The sequence below is a fragment of the Thunnus maccoyii genome, chromosome 7, assembly GCF_910596095.1.
Source record: "Thunnus maccoyii chromosome 7, fThuMac1.1, whole genome shotgun sequence".
In the NCBI taxonomy this organism is placed as follows: Eukaryota; Metazoa; Chordata; class Actinopteri; order Scombriformes; family Scombridae; genus Thunnus; species Thunnus maccoyii.
Genome location: NC_056539.1, coordinates 29713841 through 29735783, shown reverse-complemented (window position 1 = coordinate 29735783; position 21943 = coordinate 29713841). Strand labels below are relative to the sequence as shown.

Below are 21943 nucleotides of genomic sequence, written 5' to 3'. Positions count from 1 at the left end.
GCAAGTTCTGTTTCCCATGTTTGTTTGTTTTTACTGGTATATTAGCACTAAAACCAGGTCCGGACCTTTTTAGTGACCCGACAACTTCAGTAATGACACATGGGAAAAATACTTTTTCTTTGTAAAAAATAACACTGCTCTGTTCATTTCTTTTTCTGAGATTCCCTCCTACTTGATTTTCCCATCTTAGCAACTTGCAGTTTAGTGGTAGCCAAGGAGCTCGACCACTGAGCCAACTAACTAGCACTGTTCTCAAGGATGGCTCTCACAGGATGCATCGCAACTGAAAAAAAAAAAGGGGGGGGGGGGGGGTTGGTGAAAATCCAAACTCAGTGTCTTTGTGTATTTGTGAGTGTGAGAGAGTGGAAGAGACAAAAAAAAAAAGAGTTATGTGATCATCATGCATTGATACTAGTAGAGGCTCCACTATACCTTTTTTATTACAATGACAAAATACTTGGTCCTTGCTGGAAATTAGGCAGTTACTATTTATGATCTTAGGGAATTCATCATCAGTTTTCTCCCGTAGACAGAAAATATTAGCTCATATTGTTTCCAGGCAGTGGAAATGGCATTATTATCTTGTGAGTCTTCTTGGGAAAAACCACAAATACAGGACTTTACGATCTTTTTTGGAGCAAAGCCAATGTGTTTCATGCTATTTCAAAATACTATTTATACTGCTTTATTTTTGAGTTGGGCAATTTTTGGATTGCATAAACTGTGACCCCTCATAGAAGTTGCCTTTTCCAATGAAAAGAATCCACCAACTCCATCAATTTTTAGCCTCAAGGCTAATTTATGCTTCTGCGTCAAAATGTAGTGGTGCATACAGTAAGGCTGTCTGTTGTTTCTCCATGCTGTGGTTATGTGAAAGGCTTGGCTTCTGTAGGAGCTAGGTAAGCTGTACAGATACTGCAAAATTGCAACTGGTCTACTTGGTCTGCTTTTCCAGACCAAGTAGTGTCTGTTGATAGTTGAAGACTTAAGGAGTAGGTCACGGAAAGACTACCAACCTTCTTCTTACCTAATGAAGCCGTTTTCAGTGTAAACCTTCTCTTTCATGGCATCGTCTCTGCTCTGTGTCAGAGAGTGAACACAACAGAATGTAAATGTGATTGCAGCTGTGCTGGTGTGTATGGCAGTCAACAGGATCAAGCTTACTCCAAAAGTACTTATATTGCTTCATATGTAGACAGCTACGGAAAAGCTACAACAGCACCTTGACACAATAGTGTAAGTCAGGTATTATTTTTCTGGGATAATTTAAAATTAAAATTATTTTCATATGCGTTCAAATGTTGTCCTAATTTCATCATCTGTTCATCTGTTTTTCATGAAAACAGTTTTTTTTAATGTTAATCCTGACTCTGTCTGATGATGTATGTGTGTGGTCATGTACTTCTACCTTTAGGAGAACCTTACTGGGGGCAATTTTGACAAATGAGTAAATTGTGGGCAGCCCTTATTTCGTTCAGAAGATAGGGAATCATTGCTGTCAATGGAAGGACCTCACTATAGGGTAGAAGTTCAAGAATATGTTTGTGCATTGGGTGGGGAAGGCGGGGCTGTTTCAAAGGCAGTCTTTCCCTTTAGTTACATTTCAAAACATAATTTTCTTACCCTCGGATGTTTTGTATCTTTTATAAAAAATAAAATCGGTTCTCGAGCTGCCATACACAAAAATGATATTTATTTATTTATTAGCAAATATTCAAATGCTAAAAAAAATTATAGATTGTCTCTTAATATTTTCATGTTGACTAACTGCTGTTTGAAACCTCCCCACCCACCCCCACCCCCACCCACAGCTCCTCAGACTCCTGCTCCAGTTTAGTTGACCAGGAGCTCCTGGTACTGCTCAGAACGCAGGAAGCGACCGAAGGAGTCTTTCTCCATCAGGGCGAAGATCCTCTTCTGGGCCAGGTCGAAGGTCGCAGGGGACAGATCCACCAGATTTCTCAGGGTCACATCCTTGGTGAAGTGGTCAATGTTTACCTGTGGTTGAGGAAGTCAGGGAGTACTGTTAGAAACAACTAACATCATCACACAGAAGACAGTAAAGACAAATGGGGAAATGAAGATAGTAGATAAAAATACTGCTACTAGGGATGTGAAGAGAAAGATGATAATCCCCCAACATCATAATTCAATTATTCCATTTTAGGCAAAATAAGATGAGATACATCATGCATTGTACTATTTAATTTGTCACTGCTTATTTCAGCTGCCCAGTTTTCATGTTTATTTAAAATCAAATGTAAACATAAACCACATCAAGTCCCGCACGAATGCCAGAGGAAACTTCCGAGAAGACGAGCTACCAGAAACAGCAGATGTTTACAGCAGCAACTGTAACTGGCTCGAAAACAACTCAGTGACTGATTGTAAATGCAGTTTCTAAAATTTGAGCTGGGTGAAAAAGGGTGAAATACTCAAATCCTCTGTAAAAGTAAATGTATACAATGGAAAAACACTTAAAAATAAAAATAGATGTGAAATTAAACAAATATTAGCAGTGAAACGTGCTCAAGTTTTAGTGTGTTTGAGTGTGTTTATAGGTTAGATGTGTGTTAGCATATACTGTAATGCCAAGTTGTATTTTAACTCAGTTCAGAGCTGTCAGACAAATGTGAGTGCATTAAACATGTTTTATTATTTTTCTATGTAATGTAGAAAAATGGAAATACTTTGGAAAATGTATTAAGCATGTGTGTGTGTGCGTGTGTGTGTTTTCTCATGCTTGTGCTGTTGACTGCGTGCAGAGACTCGGTACATTCTCTGTCTGTTACCTCATCTATTTACTCATCAAGATCGCCTCTATTTCGGCTCCACACATGCGTTCACTGATTTAAAAAAAGAAAGAAAGATGGAAGCAAAATGGAGCAAATCAGTATAAAGGAAGCTAGTTTCTCTCCAACTATTTGTACACATTTAGCTGTTCAGTAGTAAAATGTAAAATTCAGACTACTTGATGTAGCTTTTGTTGACAAAGTCCCTCCTTTCATGCATCGCCAACAGACATGTGGGAACATGGATTATTTTATTTGGAACTTGCATGTTTGGAAGATTTAAAAATATGATGGAACGCCATATCTCTGCATCAGTGTTTGGGTTTGTTTTGGGTTATGATTTGAAATTCAGTAACCCCAGTAACGCTCGGATTCTTTGACAGTTTTTGGGGCCGACGTGTTTGTCTTCGTCTTACTGGTAGTTTGGTATCAGTTTGGTCTCGGTGTGTTCAGTGGACAGACTGGTTCGCTACGTGCAAGTGTGGTAAAGTGGTCAATTGCCTCCAAAAGAGGCAGAGAATTACTGTTTTAAAGATCAGTGGTCTGAATCCGTTATTGGTCTTTAGAGAGTGAGACTTTGATTTTATATTAAAGCGGGAGCCCATGCTTGATTAATTTCACATCTTTTAAACCACACTACATGTGATTAACTTGTAGAAGAACTATTTTTTCCCCCCATATGGAGTTTAACTGATAAAATAGGGGAGGGGGGAGTCACAGGAGACCCTGACCTCTCTGGGTCCCTCAGACTGGATGAAGTCCTCATAGATCTTCTTGGCCTTCATGCTCATCTTCACGGGGTTCTTGGTCTTCTTGAAGTCCTCGCAGGCTGTCCAGAACTCAATGTTCTCATCACTGAACTCAGACTGCAGGAAGCTACGGAAAGCAGCAACACCGTCTGATGAGGAGGGAGAGGCGGTTGTTAAAAAAGAGATAAAATAGATATGTTAAGGAATATAGTATAAGAATATAGCCCCTTTTTCAGTAAGTAAATGTGCAATTTTATGTGCTGTTTCAAGGTTTGAAAAGCTCCAGAGTCACTTTTCTGTAAAAGCTACTAGGTCAGACCTAGAAACATTTCCATAACTCTTAAACACAGGTCGAAAGAAATATTTTGAGATTTTGGGAAATACACTTATTGGCAACACAACTTGTCATTTTTACATTTCAGTTATATCTCATTCAGCAAACACTGCTTCCAGTCATCTAAGGAAAGCTAAATGTCTGCAGACTCTAGCTTCATATTTAGTGAAAAGACATGATAGCGGTATCAATCTTTTCATTTAACTCTCATCAAGAAAGCAAAACAAAGCACATTTCCCTAAATGTAAAACCATCACTTTAAATCTGTTTGGGCGTTGCTGGAAAATAGGCAGCAGAATTAAAAACAATCACCCCTCAGACATTTAAAAAGTGCAAAATAGAAACAAAACCTTTATTTGGACAAATATAAAAGCATAGAAGTTATCCTGAAATAAGGCCCCAAAATAAGGCTAGATAAAACAACAGCTCATTTCAGCAAAGACCATTGTAATTCAACACAATGCCTGCAAAAAGCTCCCATTGTCTGACAGAGCATGTGTTACAGATGATAAGCATTCTGCTATGGCCTCAGGCTTTATCTGCAATCTAAATGGCTGGTTCTCTTCAAAATAGCACTGAGTCGCAATCAAGCTACAGCTCTTTAAAAAAAAAACAAAAAAAAGACCTTCAGTACAAGGGCACACTAAAAAAGAAGCACACACGCACAGGCACTGATGACAAGCTGTTTATGTATCAGCACGGCAACAAGCTGCAGAAAGTGTAGCCTCTTGTACTGTGTAGGTTTAAATTACTGCCCCTCATCAGGTGAATAAGCTGTGTAATCTTTTTAATAATGAAATGCTAAAACGGTTCCTTTAATTAAAAACTGCACAGACATCCACTTGAAAATAGGATTATGTGCAATCTTTTTTATCTGAGTTATACATTATGCATTTAATATTGCATAACATACAATGCATACAGTTTTTAACTTTGAGGTGGAGGAGGAGGGGGAGTAGCTGTATGTCTGAGAGGTAATAACTCACTGAGAATCCCATGGGAATTAACAAGGGAGAAGCCATAAAGAATAATGTTAATGTAAAATCTCATGTAGATAAATAACCACAGCCAAGCAGTTCGCGGCAACCGTGTAATAAATCACCGCCGGTGGAACCATTTAGACTTCTCCCCGGAGATGTTACCATAACACACATAACCTCCATGGACCGACACACATGCAGATACATACAGATGTTCATGCAAACATGCAAACACAGGAGAAACATACATCACTCTGCCCTGGACTGTGCTGAAAGAGCCACTTAGAAAAGGTCTTTTGCCACCCACTGAGCTCCATGGAGAAAATGTTCTTTTTTTACTATCAGCTGGTCAGTAACATCTGTTCGCAGGTCTGTTTTGATGCACAGGGGGAAACTTAAATGACGTATCAGCAGGAGAGTTTACACGTACCGCTAAACACCATTAACCATTAGAGTTAATCATCAGTCTTGATCACTCTCAGGCTTTCCGTGCACTTTGTGAAGTAAACATTAGAGCCAGAGATTGGTTTCTGGCGTGTATGGTGGTTATAAACCTGTTTTTCTCCTCATATGCATTGCTTACATTTTTCTCAGTCTACACATACAGTATAAGCTATCTTAATGTAACATTATTTCCTGCAAATTATATGATTATGCAACCTTTTTTTTTACACCAGCAAAATACATCTGTGAACATCTTAATTGTAATCGGATATTTACTAAAAATCCATGAAATGTAACTTATGTTAGTGAATCTGTGGTAAAGGTCAACTAACACCACTCTAAGAAATAAGTTTGTCTGGTGTGAGGGGTTCCTAGATATGCGATCATTTACAAAGAAGATATTTCAGTTGCACAAATCATAGTTTTTTAATTTAAAAAGCCAAATAACTTAATGAGGTTTGACATAAAGTTTTGGTCATAAAGTTATTTTTGTTTTAATTCTATAAAGACATATTGGAAAGTTAGGTACGCCTGTTCAAACAGTCTAGTAGCCAGACACCAGACCTCAGGGGACGCAAGTTTTCCTGTTTGTGAATGGTCTAAGTTAAGCTGAAGTCCCAGCTGTTACATAATGACGACCTCAGCATGGGACAGTTTGAAATAACGGTGCTTTCTTTGTTTGGTTGTGAGGAGGGCGACAAAGCAGAGACACTGCAGACTTTTTAATAATAGGCTACATTCACAGTTGCTGAAACAGGTATTTTTTAGTTTAGTTTTTTTTTTACAAGGAGGTTTCTCATTGTGGGGAAAGAGTTGATTGTAAAGTCTTTAATATTGTTCTACAGTAACAATGTATTTGATTTTAAATTAAGTCACATGACACAATCAAGATAATGCATTCAATCTGAAGATCTACAACTCCTGGATAGCAGTTCATCCAATTCATCCTTTAAGCCTGTACTTGTATTAATCACATTTTGAGGACAACAATGCTGTCAAACTATGGTGTCCATATAGGGACAAAAAGCCTTTCGCTCAAGTCTAAATTTTAGTGTTAAGTCTCAGTTTTTGGTTGAGGTTGGGGTAAACCTCTAGGGAATTAAAATAAATCAATTTAGTGGTTGCTTTAGTGGGAAAAATTGTGTTTTTGTGTGTGTAAGAGACAGTGTGAATAAAAGAGTAAGAAGGAGTAAGAGAAGTAAACCTACAGCTGTTGTTTAGGACTCGGTCCAGACTCTCACGCCACTGAGCAGCTTCCTCAGGAGTAGGCCTGCGCAAAAAATACCTCAATTCAGTCAACAAGCCTCAATAAAACCAGTCAAAAGCATCTCAGGTACAGAACTTTGCTCAGCCTTTCTGTATTGTGCACCAAAATATCACATTATGGGGAAAAAAAACTTCTATATCTGTTCTTTAGGTGGCATAAAAAATTGTGGTTTGCAAATGATGTTTTCAGCACAATGTGACAAGTGTGATGTGATGAAAATACACTAAAATTTAAAGCCATTCACTGCATACTTGTTCACCATTGTACAATATGTCACAATAAACATTATGCATTCTACATAATAACCACAGAAGATAAACGTGAGCCTCATACTTAGCTTTAATCACTATATATAGCCTACATTTGATGTACTGTATGTCCCTAGTCTCGCTTTGCCAGACTGCATCCTTTGATCTCGTGCAGGTTCTGCTGCAAGATTTCAGTCTGGAAAACATCCACTGAGAATTGATTGCATCTGGTCCTTTATGTGTCAGATATTGACGTGCGAACAATTTAAAGGAGAAGTTATAGCTGTAGTGAAAATGGTGATGATGATTCTGAAACTGCATGGCCTTTCTCTCACCTCTTAAGAGAAAGTTTCCAAAGCAGCTGCAGAGTTTTCAAGTGTGAAAATTAGAAGGAAAGACCAGTGACAGGCCAGCGAGTAGTACTTTCATCCAAACAGGTGTCTGAGTGAAGGACAGGACTGTTATCTATCATGTATCGTGCAGCCTGTTTGATATGATCTCAAGCAAATGCTGAAAATTCATAGAAAATATTTTTACAATCACATTATTCAAGATCAAAATTACTGTTGTAAGGGCTTATGCAAATTACAAATATGTCTAGTAACTGAATATGCTCTCTAAACTGAGCCTCAATGGCTCTAAAGGAAACAAACACGCTGCCAGAATGCTGTCAAACAAAATCAAGTCTCAGCTGAAGCAGCTCTGACCTGCCTCAAAGTTACTTTTTAGGGAAAAACATTTTGCTTTTGTCAAACTAAATCACAAAGACCCATCTCTATTTTAGCAACCCAAGAACATACTATATCATTTTCCATGAAATGCTTAGGTTTGAATGATTTTGTGATGTTGACAGAAAAAAACCCCCCAAAAATTGTACAATTTCTGCTACATAAGAACAAAAAGTAGTTTTCCAATCTCATGCATTTTAATCTCCTCGTCTACTGACGCTGACATCTGAACCCAGTCAGTGTCTGGAGAGGTTGAATGTCCCTTTAATCTCCACATCTTGTACCTGCTCGGGGCTCGACGCTGCCAGTTTAACATGCAGGCAAACGTTTCCCTCCTCCACAAACACTCTCTCTAAGACCGAGGGAGAGAAATGACTCACTTCTGCAGCTTCTCCGGCTTCTTCTCAGTCTTCTCCGGGTAGGGGATGATGAGATCGATGGCATTTTCCGGCTTTTGCAGCAAAACTCCCAATTTTGACTTGATCTCTTTTGCCCTGGGAGACAGAAAGCAGATGTGGAGATGACGGCTTGTGTGTGACAGAAGTCTTTGTTTTTATGTATCTCATACACGAGAGAGATAAGAATCTAGTCATAATGTTTATATAAGCCATCATGATATTTATCATCCTCTCACCGACATGCCTCTGGTATTTATACAAGACACTAAAGTGATATTTATGAGCCTGTCAGTTGGCTGATTAATCAAATTCAAAACTTGTGAATTCTTTACAAAATAGGTTTCATGTTTTAGTGTCTAAGGAGTCAACAGATGGGAAAAATAGCAGAAAAAGCAAAAACAAAACAAAATGTAAATATTGTTACTGCATTTATAGCTTTTTTTACTTTGAATTACAGGAACTTTTTTTGTTTTAGCTGCAAGTTTAGTCTTTAAATTCTCAGTATTCAATGTCACATGTATATCCATTAATCTGGTTAAACTTTGTGAAGTTGCTCCCATAGACATTAACAGCATAAATTAATGCAAAAATGTTGCACTTACTGTATATATATATATTTTTTTAATCAATATAACCCAAAAGGTGAAACACTTTAATCTATTTTAGTTATGCTTTGACAACCTGAAATTGTTTTTTTTTTTTTGATTCTGCAGGTTTAAAAACCTCTCTAACCTTAACATTTTTCTGACTCTCTATCTCTATCTGCATAAAAAAAACATACAAGTAAGCTTAAATACTGGTGTAACACTACTAAAATATGGTTGTTCAGCTCATACTGTGAGGTCTGTTTAATAAAGGATTTCCAGAAAACGAAAGAAATTCATTTTAGGAAGTAAAGGGTTCACAAAGATTAACTTTAAGCCTTTAAGTTCTTCGATAGACTGAGAATGACAACAACATGGACTCACAGTTTATGTTTTAATCTATTCTGACACAACATGATCAGTATGAGTCTCAAGTGTAGTCAAAGGTTTGTGGATTTAAACCGAGTCAGAGGAGTAACACTGTTAAGACATGACAGCAAAAGTAATGTAATGATGAAGTCTCACCTTTCCAGGCAGGTTTGGGGTAAGGCAGCTAATCCCTTACACATTTTCCAACTCTTCCAGTCGCAGTGCTGAAGAGTGAATTCAGTTTTTCCTGTTATAACACGCTGTGAGTTTCAGAGTCCCTTTTGCTTTCTGATTCTGGCTTTCAGCACATGGGGAGTTTTTATACAGACGCTCTTTGGGCTGTGGGCCAACAGCTAAGCCAATCAGACTGGAATGTTTACAGCCCGGGCAGCTGAGGAGCCCGGCTGAGGAAGGGCGGGTTTTCATAGGTTAATGGCTGTTTGCTTTGAGGACTCAATTAACTAATAGACCAGGGACCAGTGTGCAGGATGGAATCAGGAATAAAGGACTGTGATGAAGTAACTGATTTGAGGTGATAACTTTATATATGTAGCACCTTAAAAACAGTTACAAAGTGCTTTGAGATAAAGTTTTGTTTCCTAAAGATTTGCTGTTAACTGCCATTAATTACATTGTGTATAACCTCCACATCCATCCACCCTTTTGTTTTTGTAGATTTTTAATTAATTTTAATTAACATGCCTTGATGAACGCTGGTACTGTAAAATTTTTCTTTCTTTTTATTTGGTTGATCATTTTATGTCTTGCCGCTGGTTTTCCCACAGAGGCTATTAATAGTCCATCGACTCTACACACGTAGGCTCTATATATATCATATCATTGCAGTGTAAAATTTACTTTTATGGCAGCCCATTGACCAATATTTATTGGTACCATTTTTTTCCTTAAACAAAAGAAGCCAAACTTATCAGATGTTAAATGTTGTCTAAACACAAGTAGCTATGAATTTAAAGCGTCTTCACCTGGCAACAAAACAGGAATTTAAAGAGCAGGACATATTTTTCTGTACCAAAAAAATAGTTATACCCTGTTTTACCACATTACTTAAAGTTTGCAAAAGATCTCCTTAATGGTCCAAAGGAAACAACGTCGGCTGTCGGTTGGTGACCTGACACTACCAGCTGTTTCTGGTTTCAAAGTTAAGCTGGGCAGACAGTGTACTGTTTCACTATTCTTGTATGTTTGATTGACTCACACTATATCACAGCGCAGTCTTACACTGTATTCATAACCACCTTCTACATACTACCAACGAACGCATACTGCATACGACGGCTTTTCATAGCAGTATGAAACTGTTAAATTGATTTAATTTGCAGTATGCTAGGCCAGGCTTAGTCGGTTTCCGGGTTTGGAAAGCAGAAGTAAACAACAGCGCAATGATTGTTGAACACTTTGCATTGTGGGACACAGTAAGCGAGGTAGACTGGTCGGATGCATACTGGAGATTTTTTCAGAATCAGTATGATATATCTGGGTATTATTGACATACTGCAGATTTTGCTTTTGTTTGCATACTGCATTCTACATGCTACATTTTGGCCAAATCAGTATGTACTGCTAGCATAGTAAGCAGTTTCAAATGCAGCCAGAGTCAAAACTACAGTAGTTATAATATGTAAAATACTACTTCAATAATATTAAAACAAACAACATTACAATTTATAACTTTTCACTTTTGGTAGCCATGTGGGAAAATTGAACTGTGGAACGACTGTTTGTTTCTTTCTTTCAGTGTGTTTTGAGCAAATTTTTATGTCTGTATTGGATTTTGACAGCAGAGAGATGACAAGAAATGGGGAATGGCATGTAATAGAGGTACCCAGTTAGACTTGAACCAGGGATGTTGTTGGTGGCTTAACCCCTAAGCCACGCAAGTGCCCTCAGACAACCTGAATTTCTAACATGCCAGTCATCATGCTGATAACTCAACAGCCAAATTTTTTGGGTGTTTAATCTGCTTTGCGACCTTACTCAAAGTGAACATCAAGCCACAGTAGATCTGGTGTTAATTCAACCCAATCTAGCTTAAAGAGAAACTTCGGTATTTTCAACCTGGACCCTTTTTTCCCATCATTTTGTGTCTAAGTGACTAATGGGGACAACAGTTTTGTCCTTTCCAACATTACGGAAAGGATCATACCGAGAAATACAATGTTTTTCTTTCCCTTTTGCTTGATCCTGTCTGTTTGTAATTATGTCTAACTAAGTCTCGCTCAAGGAGAAGTCTCTTACTCACAAGAGTTGTTTTCGAAATCAGTTAAATATTCAGCCATGACAGAGTAGGAGACAGGAGTGCCCAGAGGAGGTTGTTGTGTGTTGTACAAAAAGTGTAGCTTACTGAAGTGTAGCTTAGACACAAAAAGATGGGAAAATAGGGTCCAGGTTGAAATATACAGAAGTTTCCCTTTAATCTGTACAGTCTCTCCCAAGCGTGACACGCTTTATGACTATCCACCCTGACCTCCTCCAGTTGAGGTTTGAGGTGGTAAAACATGTCATGCTACTTACAACTTTGACAGAGAGCACAATTATTTGCACAACTACACTTGAGAAAATCATAAACATGTGTTTTTGAGCATTTGAACAACCATACAACCATTGCCATTGTTGTTCATGAGAGAGGATAGTCTCTCATGCAACGTTGTGGGCGCTGTTCTTTTGCATGTGACCACTCAAACAAATCTGTATGCGCTCTCATTAAGTACATTTTCACAGCTTTAGTGTTTTTTGTTTGACATTTTTATTGTATGTTTGGTTGAACTAGATAAACACAGTAGGGCAACCACTCTTTATTACTGCCGAATAAATCTACCTGACCAGCTGGCCGCTTTTCAGGGAGAAGCCTTATACTGAACTTTGAGCCTGTCCTCTCAAGGAAAACAACACAATAGGACAAATGTCAGTCACCAAAAATGACCTATTGTTACATTGGAGTGACAGATGCTATCTAGCGGCAGTAGTGATTATGTCCAGGAGAAGTGACGCAGCTCAGATGACGTCTATAGAAGGTTAAAAACTTCCATAATTGGAGGCGGTGCGTTGGGTGGCTGGTTAGATCCTAACCTGCAAAAAATTGACTTTGCCGCACTTCGCTTCCCGCTTCCAACTGTGAGTGTCACGTTTCCAACTGCGAGTCGGGACAGTCTTTTTTTTACAAAGCATAACTACGACTACCGTGTGTTTACTGTTGCCATGACAACGACGGTTGTCAACTTGAAATCCACACCATGTTTCAAGTGATAATTTGAACCCAAACCATGATCTTTCCCTAAACCTAACCAAGTGTTTTTTGTGCCTAAACCTCACCAGATCTTAACCACAGCATTGTCACACCATAAAATACCATTACTTTTAACAGTGATGAGTAATGGTTTTGGTAAGCACAGGATTAGTAGACGCTCCCATGGGTCAGTCTGGAGCACGTAGTCAAGAAACGTGTGTGGTTATCTAATTTGGAGGGCTTGTTGGGAATTTTACTGTCCAAGGTCCAAAAAAGATTTCCTTCCTATCTTTAATTTTAGAATATTTTTTAAGTTTCATTTTTATTCGCTTCTTATCATCTGAAGGCTTCAACAGAAATGAAAACACGTGTAGTTTAGTGGGAAATTTAGTGAATCACGTTGTTTTCATTCATTCAGACTATTTTCAGAGGTACACGTGGTGTGATAGATTTACTGTAAATTATCTTGCTGAAAACCTTGAAGTATCTGAAAGCAACGAAAGATAAGGGATGTTTTTTTTGTCATTCTGAGCTGGATGTTCTCTTATTTATTTCATAAGTTATACTCGCAGATCTCTGAGAACACACAGCTAAGCTCGCCAACTCTCTTGAAACATGTAAGTCTCTGTATTTAAAATATACGGTATAGCAAATTCTACCTCCAAAAACTGCTTTATTAACATGGATGTTTACTAATGGTAAAGCACATGTCCTTAATGTTATGTTGACTCACTTTATGTGACGGTTTATCAAGGTATACAAGAACGCGAGTGCAGTTACTACTTTTCATTGGGACTGCTCTGTTCTTACGTCCAGCACATTGCTTGGCAGTGTGGATGGATAACTATTTTTATACAACCAAGTCATAACAAAGATAATTCTCCTGGTTTCTATGGTGAGCAAAACTCTTATATGCAGTTATCAGAAAGCAATTCTGAATTATCTTATTTTAAAATCTATTAAGCTTGGTATGAGCTATTGCATCAGCTTCATTAAGCCCTAACCCAGTGAATCGTCTGTGTATGTACTGTATGTAATAAAACATCTTGGACCACTCCAGAGCAGAATTTAATACATTTTTGGACAAAAGAGTCACTGATGTGTCTGTGTGATAACAGACGGCGTATCAGGCTGCAGGTTTGTAATTCTGCCAAAGTTCTGCTGAACAAAAACAACATATGCAATGACCTGCTTCAAGGAGGGAAGTTCAAAGTTAGCTACTAAGACTAAAAAAATGCCAACAATCTGATTTCTCCACAGATGTGATTGGCTGTTTGTTTAAAACTCAACTTCTATAAGTGTTTGGTAAATCCAGGGTTAACAGAGCCAGGCTTTGTGATAATGCAGGATCACAAATATTAGGATTAAATAAACCACATAACCCAAAACGGGTAAAAAGTTTTAAAACAAGTACACCAAAAATATACTTGGTATTCAGTGATTAAAAGAGTTTTTTGTGTGTTAGTTTTTTAAATGAGATATCTAATCGCATTTCATATTATTGCCTGGAAGTTCAAGTGTTATGTTATCTCAGTATCCCCGAGTCAGGACCACTAAATACATCAAACTTTTCAAGTACTGTGGGTTTTTGAGCATCTTATAGGCCACAAGACTGCAGGACACACTTACACACTTATCCTCCCAGAATATCAGGCTGTAGGTCACAGATAGCTAACAGCTTATGAAGTCAAGAAGCATTTTAGTTTACTTATTGTGACAATTGTGTCGATCCAACATGTGCATTATTTTTACAGTAAATAAATAAAAATAGTAGAAATTGTATGCACAATATGTTGTACCATGATAGTGGCAGAAATAAGAAATGAAAAACTAAGAGACGATAAAAATATTTCAATCAAAATGCAAAACATTTATAAACACTAACAGGCACTAAAAGTTGTCTAATGATCAACCAACTTGCAGCAGCGATTCTTGCCAAGCAGTTCGAGATAGTATCCACAGGCTAACAAGCTAACAAGCTATTGTCTCACTCTGGTGAGGTCCGAAGCCCCTGAGAGGTCTCTTTGGTATTCAGTATGCAGTTCGATATGTATGTGAAGTGTTGAGAGCAGAACCGAAAGATTTCAGCAGGGGGTACATACAGCAACGGTGAGTTTCGGCAAACTGCAGCTCCTGAGGACACAATGCCCTGCGGCAGTAGACTGGTGTAGCAGACTACAACGACCCAGAGACAAGAGAAAGCGGTGTGCACAGAAGCACAAGCAGCCTGGTCTGTTAGCCAAGCTAAAAGCTAACACAACCAGGCTACATCACTCTCTCTGGCCAATGTTCGCTCACTGGATAACAAAATGGATCTGATCCTGACGGAAACTTGGCTAAACAGCAATATGCTAGACTATGTTTTTCAATTCGACGGGTTGCTACTCTTCCGTGGACATCAGAATTAGCTGTTGGGGACCTGAGGCGATAGACTCTGCATATAATTATCTTGGATAATAAATGTTTGCTTCCTTAGATTTGTGACATATGTGACTGAATCTGTCAGGAACTTACTACTGTAGATAACTTGGATGTAATTCAACATTTCCTCCAAATTAAATGACCAAATGTGTCATTTGACCAGAATGGGACTCCAGAACGACACATAGGAGTGTTTGGCAGTAATTGCAGAACAACATCATTCGTCTGTGCTTTCCAAAGCCGTCACAAATCACTGTTAAAAAATAATGATATTTTATGATGTGACAATTCTGTGGTTAAGGTCTGGGTAGTTTTAGGCACAAAACCCACTTTTTTAGGTTTAGGGAAAGATCATGGTTTTGGTAAAGAACAGCAGTCTCCTGTGGAAAAATCCAGTGTTGGGTTAACGCCTGCATACACCCCTCCTCCTTCGAATGTGGAAATTTGTTGACATATATAGACGTAATCTTTACTGCGGTTCTGCTTCGCGTCATTATTACTACAGCCGATTGATGGAATCTGTCAGTAAAAAGTCACAGTATGTCGTTTTTGGGGCAACTGACATTCCAACCTACTGTGTCATTTCTCTTGGGAGGACGGTCTCGTGTAATTCGTTGATTTGGGTAATTGATTAATTCTCAGTGTGCACGGGTACAGAACATTGAAAGTAAACAATCACTGAAATCTACTTGTGAGGAACCCCATGAGATGAAATATATGAGCCAGAACAGCACCGGAAAATTCTAATTTCACACAGTTAGCCGGTAAATAAACAGGCTGTGTTCCAAAGAACATTCAGACTACTGAAAAGAGAGACATGAGTTCCTTGAATAAGCCTGATGCATACTTTGGGCCATGATTTGCAGCCACTAGCTATTAAAGGCATCATTTTGTTGGCACGGCAGTGTATTCAGAAAACACAGGTTTCAGTACCATGTTATTAATTCCCTTGTTGCAGCCAGACAATAGACGCCTACCAGTTACATAAGTGCTGCACTTATCGAAATTGTCTGAAACATCAGGCTGTCTTGGTATCAGTGTTTTTATTCCAGGACCAATAACAAAGCCTGGTACAAAGCTGTTTGCTTTAATCTTCTTGTTTTAATTTGCTTTTCTATACCACAGTGAAACTTGTGATTGTCCCCTGCAGCTATATTCTCTCTCAACTTTGAGAGGTCATTTATAAGTCACTGGCTACCTGAAAGATGAGAAACTAGTGGAATAAAATAACTCCATAAAGCACCTCTCATTATATGCTGAGATTACAAGCTTCTATTGAAGTGAAGAGTCATGAATTTTGAAAGCAAACTCAGATGATCTGAAAGAGTCTGTTTTACCTTGTTCTTAAAGAAATAACTTTTGGTGCATGGAGTCATACTTTAACAACAGCAGATAAAACCACTTTATGTCAACATCTCTGCATATTGTTTTTCAGATTTTGCACCAGCAGCAGAGTCCACCATGAGGTGACTTTGTGCTATGTGATGAAAGAGAAAAAAAAAGTTGAGTGGGCCCATCACTTGCAGGATTTAAACAATGCTGTATTTTTGTTTATTGGTGATGGTAGGGCTCCAGTACCGCCCCACGGACAAGGCAAGCACACAAAGCTGCATAGGAGTTGGCTTTCATTACAGAATTTCCTGGAAGCCCAAGTTCAGGAAGGGACAGTCCATTGAGTGGATGTGTACTCAGGCCAACGGCAATAGCTGCACCGCTGTTCAAATAAACTGGCACCAGTTGGCATCCAGGTGCTTTGTTTACCACGCTGACAGAAGCTCCATGCTCAATTTATAGATGTAATGGCCACCTGAAAGCTTAGGCAGCACCATAAAACACCATTTTACAGATGTAACGGTTACTAAATAGCACCCTGATTGCAATTAACAACCTGACAAATACACAATCTAGTCAGTATGAAGTATGCTGTATTCCTAGTAGCTGTATTGTGCTCATTTGCAAGTTTTTTTCAGCTCATGTTTCACAGCAGCTGAACCTGAACGCTGCTATTATTCGACCTGATGAAAGTGAATATGTAAAGAATTCTCTTGATTAAATATAAATGCTCACACAAACTGCTTTAGTATTCAAAGTCATAACAGATGTTATGTTGCCAGAGTTGACTGAAAACACGTGTTAGGAACTCTGGTTGTTGTATTTTATCATCGGCGATGTAAAACTATAAAGCAACACCTGGTTTTATTTCACAGGCATTAAGTATTAATGACAACAATTAACCCTTTTGAACTCACGTGAGTTTTGACTCCGTTTTCAGCAATGGGAATGCATTGTTTGCATGAGCTATCATCATTTTTTCATCTGAGCATGGTATTTGCCATAATTGCTGTCTTTCACGGAAGAAAATGAGTCAACTACTTCTTAGTTGCCAGATGCTTTCTGCTAAATAGGAAGGTGACTGTAATCCGATTCTGCGCTAATCCTGGAGTTTTGTTATGACTTCTTGGCTCAGATTATAGAGATTGCCGACGACTCTCCTGACATTTCACTCACTTCCCACTGGTTAAAGGTCAACAATGGGAGCTCTGGGATAAACACAGCATAGCAAGGGTGATCTAGAAAAGAATGTATGTGTGTGCATGCGTGTGAATCGAAAGAAAAAAAACACCCACTGCGGGTCAGCAGCAGGGGTTCTGTGGTAAATACAGACTGAGACCTTATTGTTACCATTTCCTTTGCTAAACACAGATCAGTCTTCAAACCTGATAATGCCTGATGCTTTAGGCTAGAGGGTTTGGCCAACACGCTATGAAGGTAATTTCTTCCTTAACCCCTTGTCAACAAAACACATTTAGTGTGCAGAACTTGCTGATAATGTATTGCACTCCCCATTGCGCCATGCATGTCTTGCTCCACTGCAAGCTTAATAAACAGTCCCTGTGTGCAGATATTTCATGTTATTTATTACAGGCCGTTTGAAATTATTTTTGTTTGGAGAATATTTAGACCTACCACTTTGTCAGTGCATGAAAACTTTTCCAAAAACATTTGTGACATAATTTTTAGGATATGAAAGGTGTTTTTTTTAAACTTTGCTATTAAGATTTACTTGCAAAACAGGACCAAACATTCAAAATGAGACAACATGGACACTGCATGAATTGCATAATAGTGTACAGATTCTATGGTGTACACTACTATGGTGAAAACACACCTATTATGGTGTGTATTCATGCAATTTTCTGGCCATGTCCCAGTGGCCACCCACACCTCGACCAAATGTTTAACACATCAAGATAGTCTTCCAACTATCTACATATTGCAAAGCAAGATGGTTTGTGCTCCTTCCAGTTCATCATAATATTCTTTGTGCAAAGAGACTTTAAGTGACTGATGTAGCAGGAAAACAACAGGAAAAAAACAGAAAATTAACGTCGAAAATTGCACACATACTCAGTGATTTGGAGGAATAATAGTTTGTCAGGATGGAGTAGAAAATCCCACAGCACCTTACATCAATGCTCTAAGAGGAAGAAGAAGAACAAAATGTAATCTGCTACATTAAAGGTTATGGATGTATTATAAGATCTGGATACAGCGCCACCACTCTGCCTTACAGACAGTTTTTCCTGGTGGCCACTCACGGTATTGCAGCGAAAGAATTAGCAAACTGTCCTAATAAGTGACCAATGTATTCAACACTTTAATCACACATGACAACACAGTTAAAGCTTCATAAGGTCTTTGTTGACATTGTGTCCATCTTGTGAACAGAGAGTTTAATCACCTCCAACTCGTTCATCCCTTTTTTATATTGACAAAGAGAAAACAGATGTTAGGGAGCTGATTAAAAAAAGGACATTGAATATTCCAGTTAATTTCCCAATGCACAGGATATGACATAACTACCCCATGCGCTGAAATAACTATTAAGTCTATGCTAAGTGCTTATACAGCAAACATGCCTGTGTGATGACTGTGAGGGAGGGGAGGAGGTCACAGAAGCTACCACGGAAAAGATTGAACGAAGGCCATGAGACATCTAAGAGATTTAAAGTGATTTTTTTTACATGATGAGGTTTGGATTTGTCATTTTATTGATGCCAGAATGAATCCAAACTGGGAGAAAATTTCACATCCGCTACAAAGACCCCTTCTTGCTCTCTTGTCAAGCTAGCCATGCTGGACCTCAGGCATGATGCTGGGTTATTAAAGAGGTGTCCAGTTTCTCAGCGCTCCTTGCCCACAGGGCCACGAGAGGAAATTAAATTGCTTTTCCCACAGCACCATTAATTGTTTTCGTTAAGTTGTTTGTTTGCAAAGGCTTTTCCCGATGAACCTGGTGCTTACAGGGGGGCAGAGAAGAGCTACAAAGACTGTTTTCTCTTGAATTACGGCGGATTTGTCTGTTACGGAATTGTGGCCTGAGCACGGAGAGAGGAAAAATCTGAGGATAAATAATGATGTATTCATTATCATTCCTGTCTTAGAGAAATAAATTGCATTCTTCATTTAGAGAGAACATGGATTTTCCATTGGAGAGGTCAACACTAAATGCTAACAATGGATGTATTTCTGGGCTGCGTCTTACGTAAGATGGATAACGCCATCTGAACGAATAGAAAACATGATTCACAGAATCATTCCTTTCGCAAAAGTTCAGCTTGTGGTTTCATAAAACTACAGTTTGGATTTCACTCCAGCTGTTGCTGACAGTTTCAATGACAGCAAAGACTCTGTTCAAGAATTACAGCTACATAAAACACATAAAAATATGTGAGCTGGACAGAAACATTGTGTCCACCCGTACAAAGCTATGTCTTTGTATTTTGACAGCTAAGAAATCTCCACAACTATATCAGATCAGATAAACCTCAACTTTAGAAAAACAATGATTATCACACGCCATTTAATTCAACTCTGTAGCCTCAAGTGTGTTTGGTTTTCAGGGATCACAAATCAGACCAAATAGCCATAAAATTGGCAATATAACCACAAGCCAAACCAAACATGACAGTGAAACTGAGGCCAGAATATGGAAAACAGCAACAGTTTGAGGTGCCTGCTTGACTAGTTGGTTTCTTTGTGTGCAGCTAGTGAACGGAAGAGCGTTATGGTCACATGGAGAGAAGCTTTAACAGTCTGTTGCCTATGGAGCTCACGTACGTTATGTTTGTCCTGTTCACATCAGAAGAGGGGTTAATGCACTGAGGAACACTCCAAGAGGAGATATGGTGACTGTCTCAGCTCTTACATGATGTAGGCCTGTGCTGTGTATGTTACTCTGTGTGCTTGTGTGCTGCTAATGACCTCTAAGATTTATCTCTCATTAAAGGAGTGTGTTTCCCGTTCACAGGTGTCAGAGTTCTACCCCTAAATATATGATGATATGAAAGTTTCTGCAAAATACAGAATGTCATGACCCATAGAGCTGAATTTCCGTAAGTCTAAATTCATGATAAAGAGAATGCAACTGGCCAAAAATATATGGACACCCAGTGTTTCACCCAAATGTGATGTTGCAGCATCCTATTCCAAAGCTATAGGCATTAATATTTGCAATAACAACACTGTCTATTCTTGGAAGATGTTGGAACCGGGCCTCACTGATGTTGGGCAATAAGGCTTGGCTTGCGGTCGACATTCCCGTTCACCCCAAAGGTGTCGGATGAGGTCAGGGCTCTGTGCAGGCCAGTACAGTTTTTCCACGCCAAAGTGGGAAAGCTATTTCTTTACGGACCGCACATTATCAGCTCCGAACAGGAAAAGACCTTCCCCCATAATGTCGCCACAAAGTTGGAAGCGTGCACACTGTCATGCAAGGAAAAATGTGTGAACTCTGAGTTTTATGAAATGAAAATGAACAAACCTCCTTTATGACTTCACACACAGTAGCCTATTTGTATTATTGTATTCTGTAACATTAAGATTTCCCTTCAAACTAGGCATTTGGCCCAAATCATGAAAAATAACCCAAGACTAAAAGTGCACAAAAATTGTGTTTATGTCTCCATAAACCATGTTTGCATGTCCATATACTTTTGGCTATATATTATAAAATTAAAGCAAGAATATGTAACTTTTGTTTTTTCAGCTTGTCACTAGATGTAGTTAAAAAAGATCAACAGCTAATGAAAGTGCATGTATTATATTCAGCAGTGATGATATGAGATGCCGTTACTGTTGTGAACAACATAGCAACAATCTGACATATCTGCTCAATACTTAATAGAAGAGTCACTTTGTTTTTTTATTAATCAGAGATGATGCACATAATCTAACATTATCATGATAAAAAAACATGCCAGACATATACAGATGGCTTGTTTTTATCTGCAGCCAATAAACAAGTTGATTTTAAAAGGTTTAAATAAAGAAATACAGACAAAATGAGGACACACACGTACAGCAGGATGCAGGAGTGTACGCACAAAAGAAAACTTTACAGTATAAGAAACATAATGGATGCACAGACAAGTATGCATGACAACACTAACTTCAATTCTAAATGAATGTTAGTTTAGCTGTTCAGCAGCTATTCTGTTAAGTCTATCATCGTCAGAAAGCTTGAACCACTGCTCTTGTTTGCTGATGCAGATTAAAGTATGTTTGATGCTGCCATGATTTTCCAGACTGTTGACCTTTACCACGTTATATAACTTTGCATTTTTCTGATAAATTCATTGCAATTAATGTTTTGGCCTCACTTGAGCTCTGTCAGGAAAAGCGTTGTCTAATTCCTCTTTAAAAACTCACATATGTAAATGGTGGCTGTCTGAACTGGTGAGAATTTTAATTATAATAGTTAACTTTTGACCCGGAGAGAATAAAGCGATGAGGCACACAGCAGTAAATTCTGAAAAGATGACCAAACACTTAAGAGTTCACTGTCAGTCAATTAATCAATGAGCTTTTTTTGCTCTATTTGAAACACCTCTGAATCAAGCGATGGATGTGTTACAAGGCGAGCTTTGTTATTGTGCAAACATCTGGTCCCAATTATTGGAGCATTTACGACAGAAATATGTCAACATTGGCATTCTGTTAAAACGTATGCGATTAGATCTGGCAGATGTGCCTTCAAAATCTTCAAAGAGTTCTAAGCGATCATGAGAAAATCAGACACACACACACACACACACACACACACACACACACACACACACACACACACACACACACACAATAAAACATAGATTCATTCCTTCTGAAATTAGTGTGGAACCTCCTCAGAACAGAATGTACGCTAGGGAAAGGTTTAGACAAAGTGTTTATGTCGTACCGGCTGAAAAATATAAAAATAGCTGACATGTAATAGTCACTTAAACCTGAATGTACTTAGAGTGGATTTATATGTAGCAACATTCCCGTCTAAAGTAAGCTCGATTATCTCATGTTGATATAGTGGATTGCTACATCGGTTGAGTGTG

The 21943-nt window shown here is 38.5% G+C and overlaps 1 protein-coding gene across 1 annotated transcript; it reads right to left on the bottom strand.

Moving 5' to 3' along the window:
• Positions 1–1811: 1811 nt before the first annotated feature.
• Positions 1812–9780, bottom strand: LOC121901137 (regulator of G-protein signaling 5-like). The gene is made up of 5 exons (XM_042417832.1): positions 9050–9780; positions 7923–8036; positions 6508–6569; positions 3524–3690; positions 1812–1998 (listed from the first exon to the last, which is right to left on the bottom strand). The coding sequence occupies exons 1-5, from the start codon at positions 9091–9093 to the stop codon at positions 1834–1836; spliced, it is 552 nt and encodes a 183-aa protein (XP_042273766.1). The 5' UTR covers positions 9094–9780; the 3' UTR covers positions 1812–1833.
• Positions 9781–21943: the final 12163 nt, after the last annotated feature.

Coding starts and splice junctions, on each gene's coding strand:
- LOC121901137 (XM_042417832.1), bottom strand. CDS start 9,093: ATGTGTAAGGGATTAGCTGCCTTACCCCAAACCTGCCTGGAAAG. Junction 6,570..7,922: donor AAGCCGGAGAAGCTGCAGAA/GTGAGTCATTTC, acceptor TTTTTTGCGCAG/GCCTACTCCTGAGGAAGCTG. Junction 1,999..3,523: donor AGTCTGAGGGACCCAGAGAG/GTCAGGGTCTCC, acceptor CCTCAACCACAG/GTAAACATTGACCACTTCAC.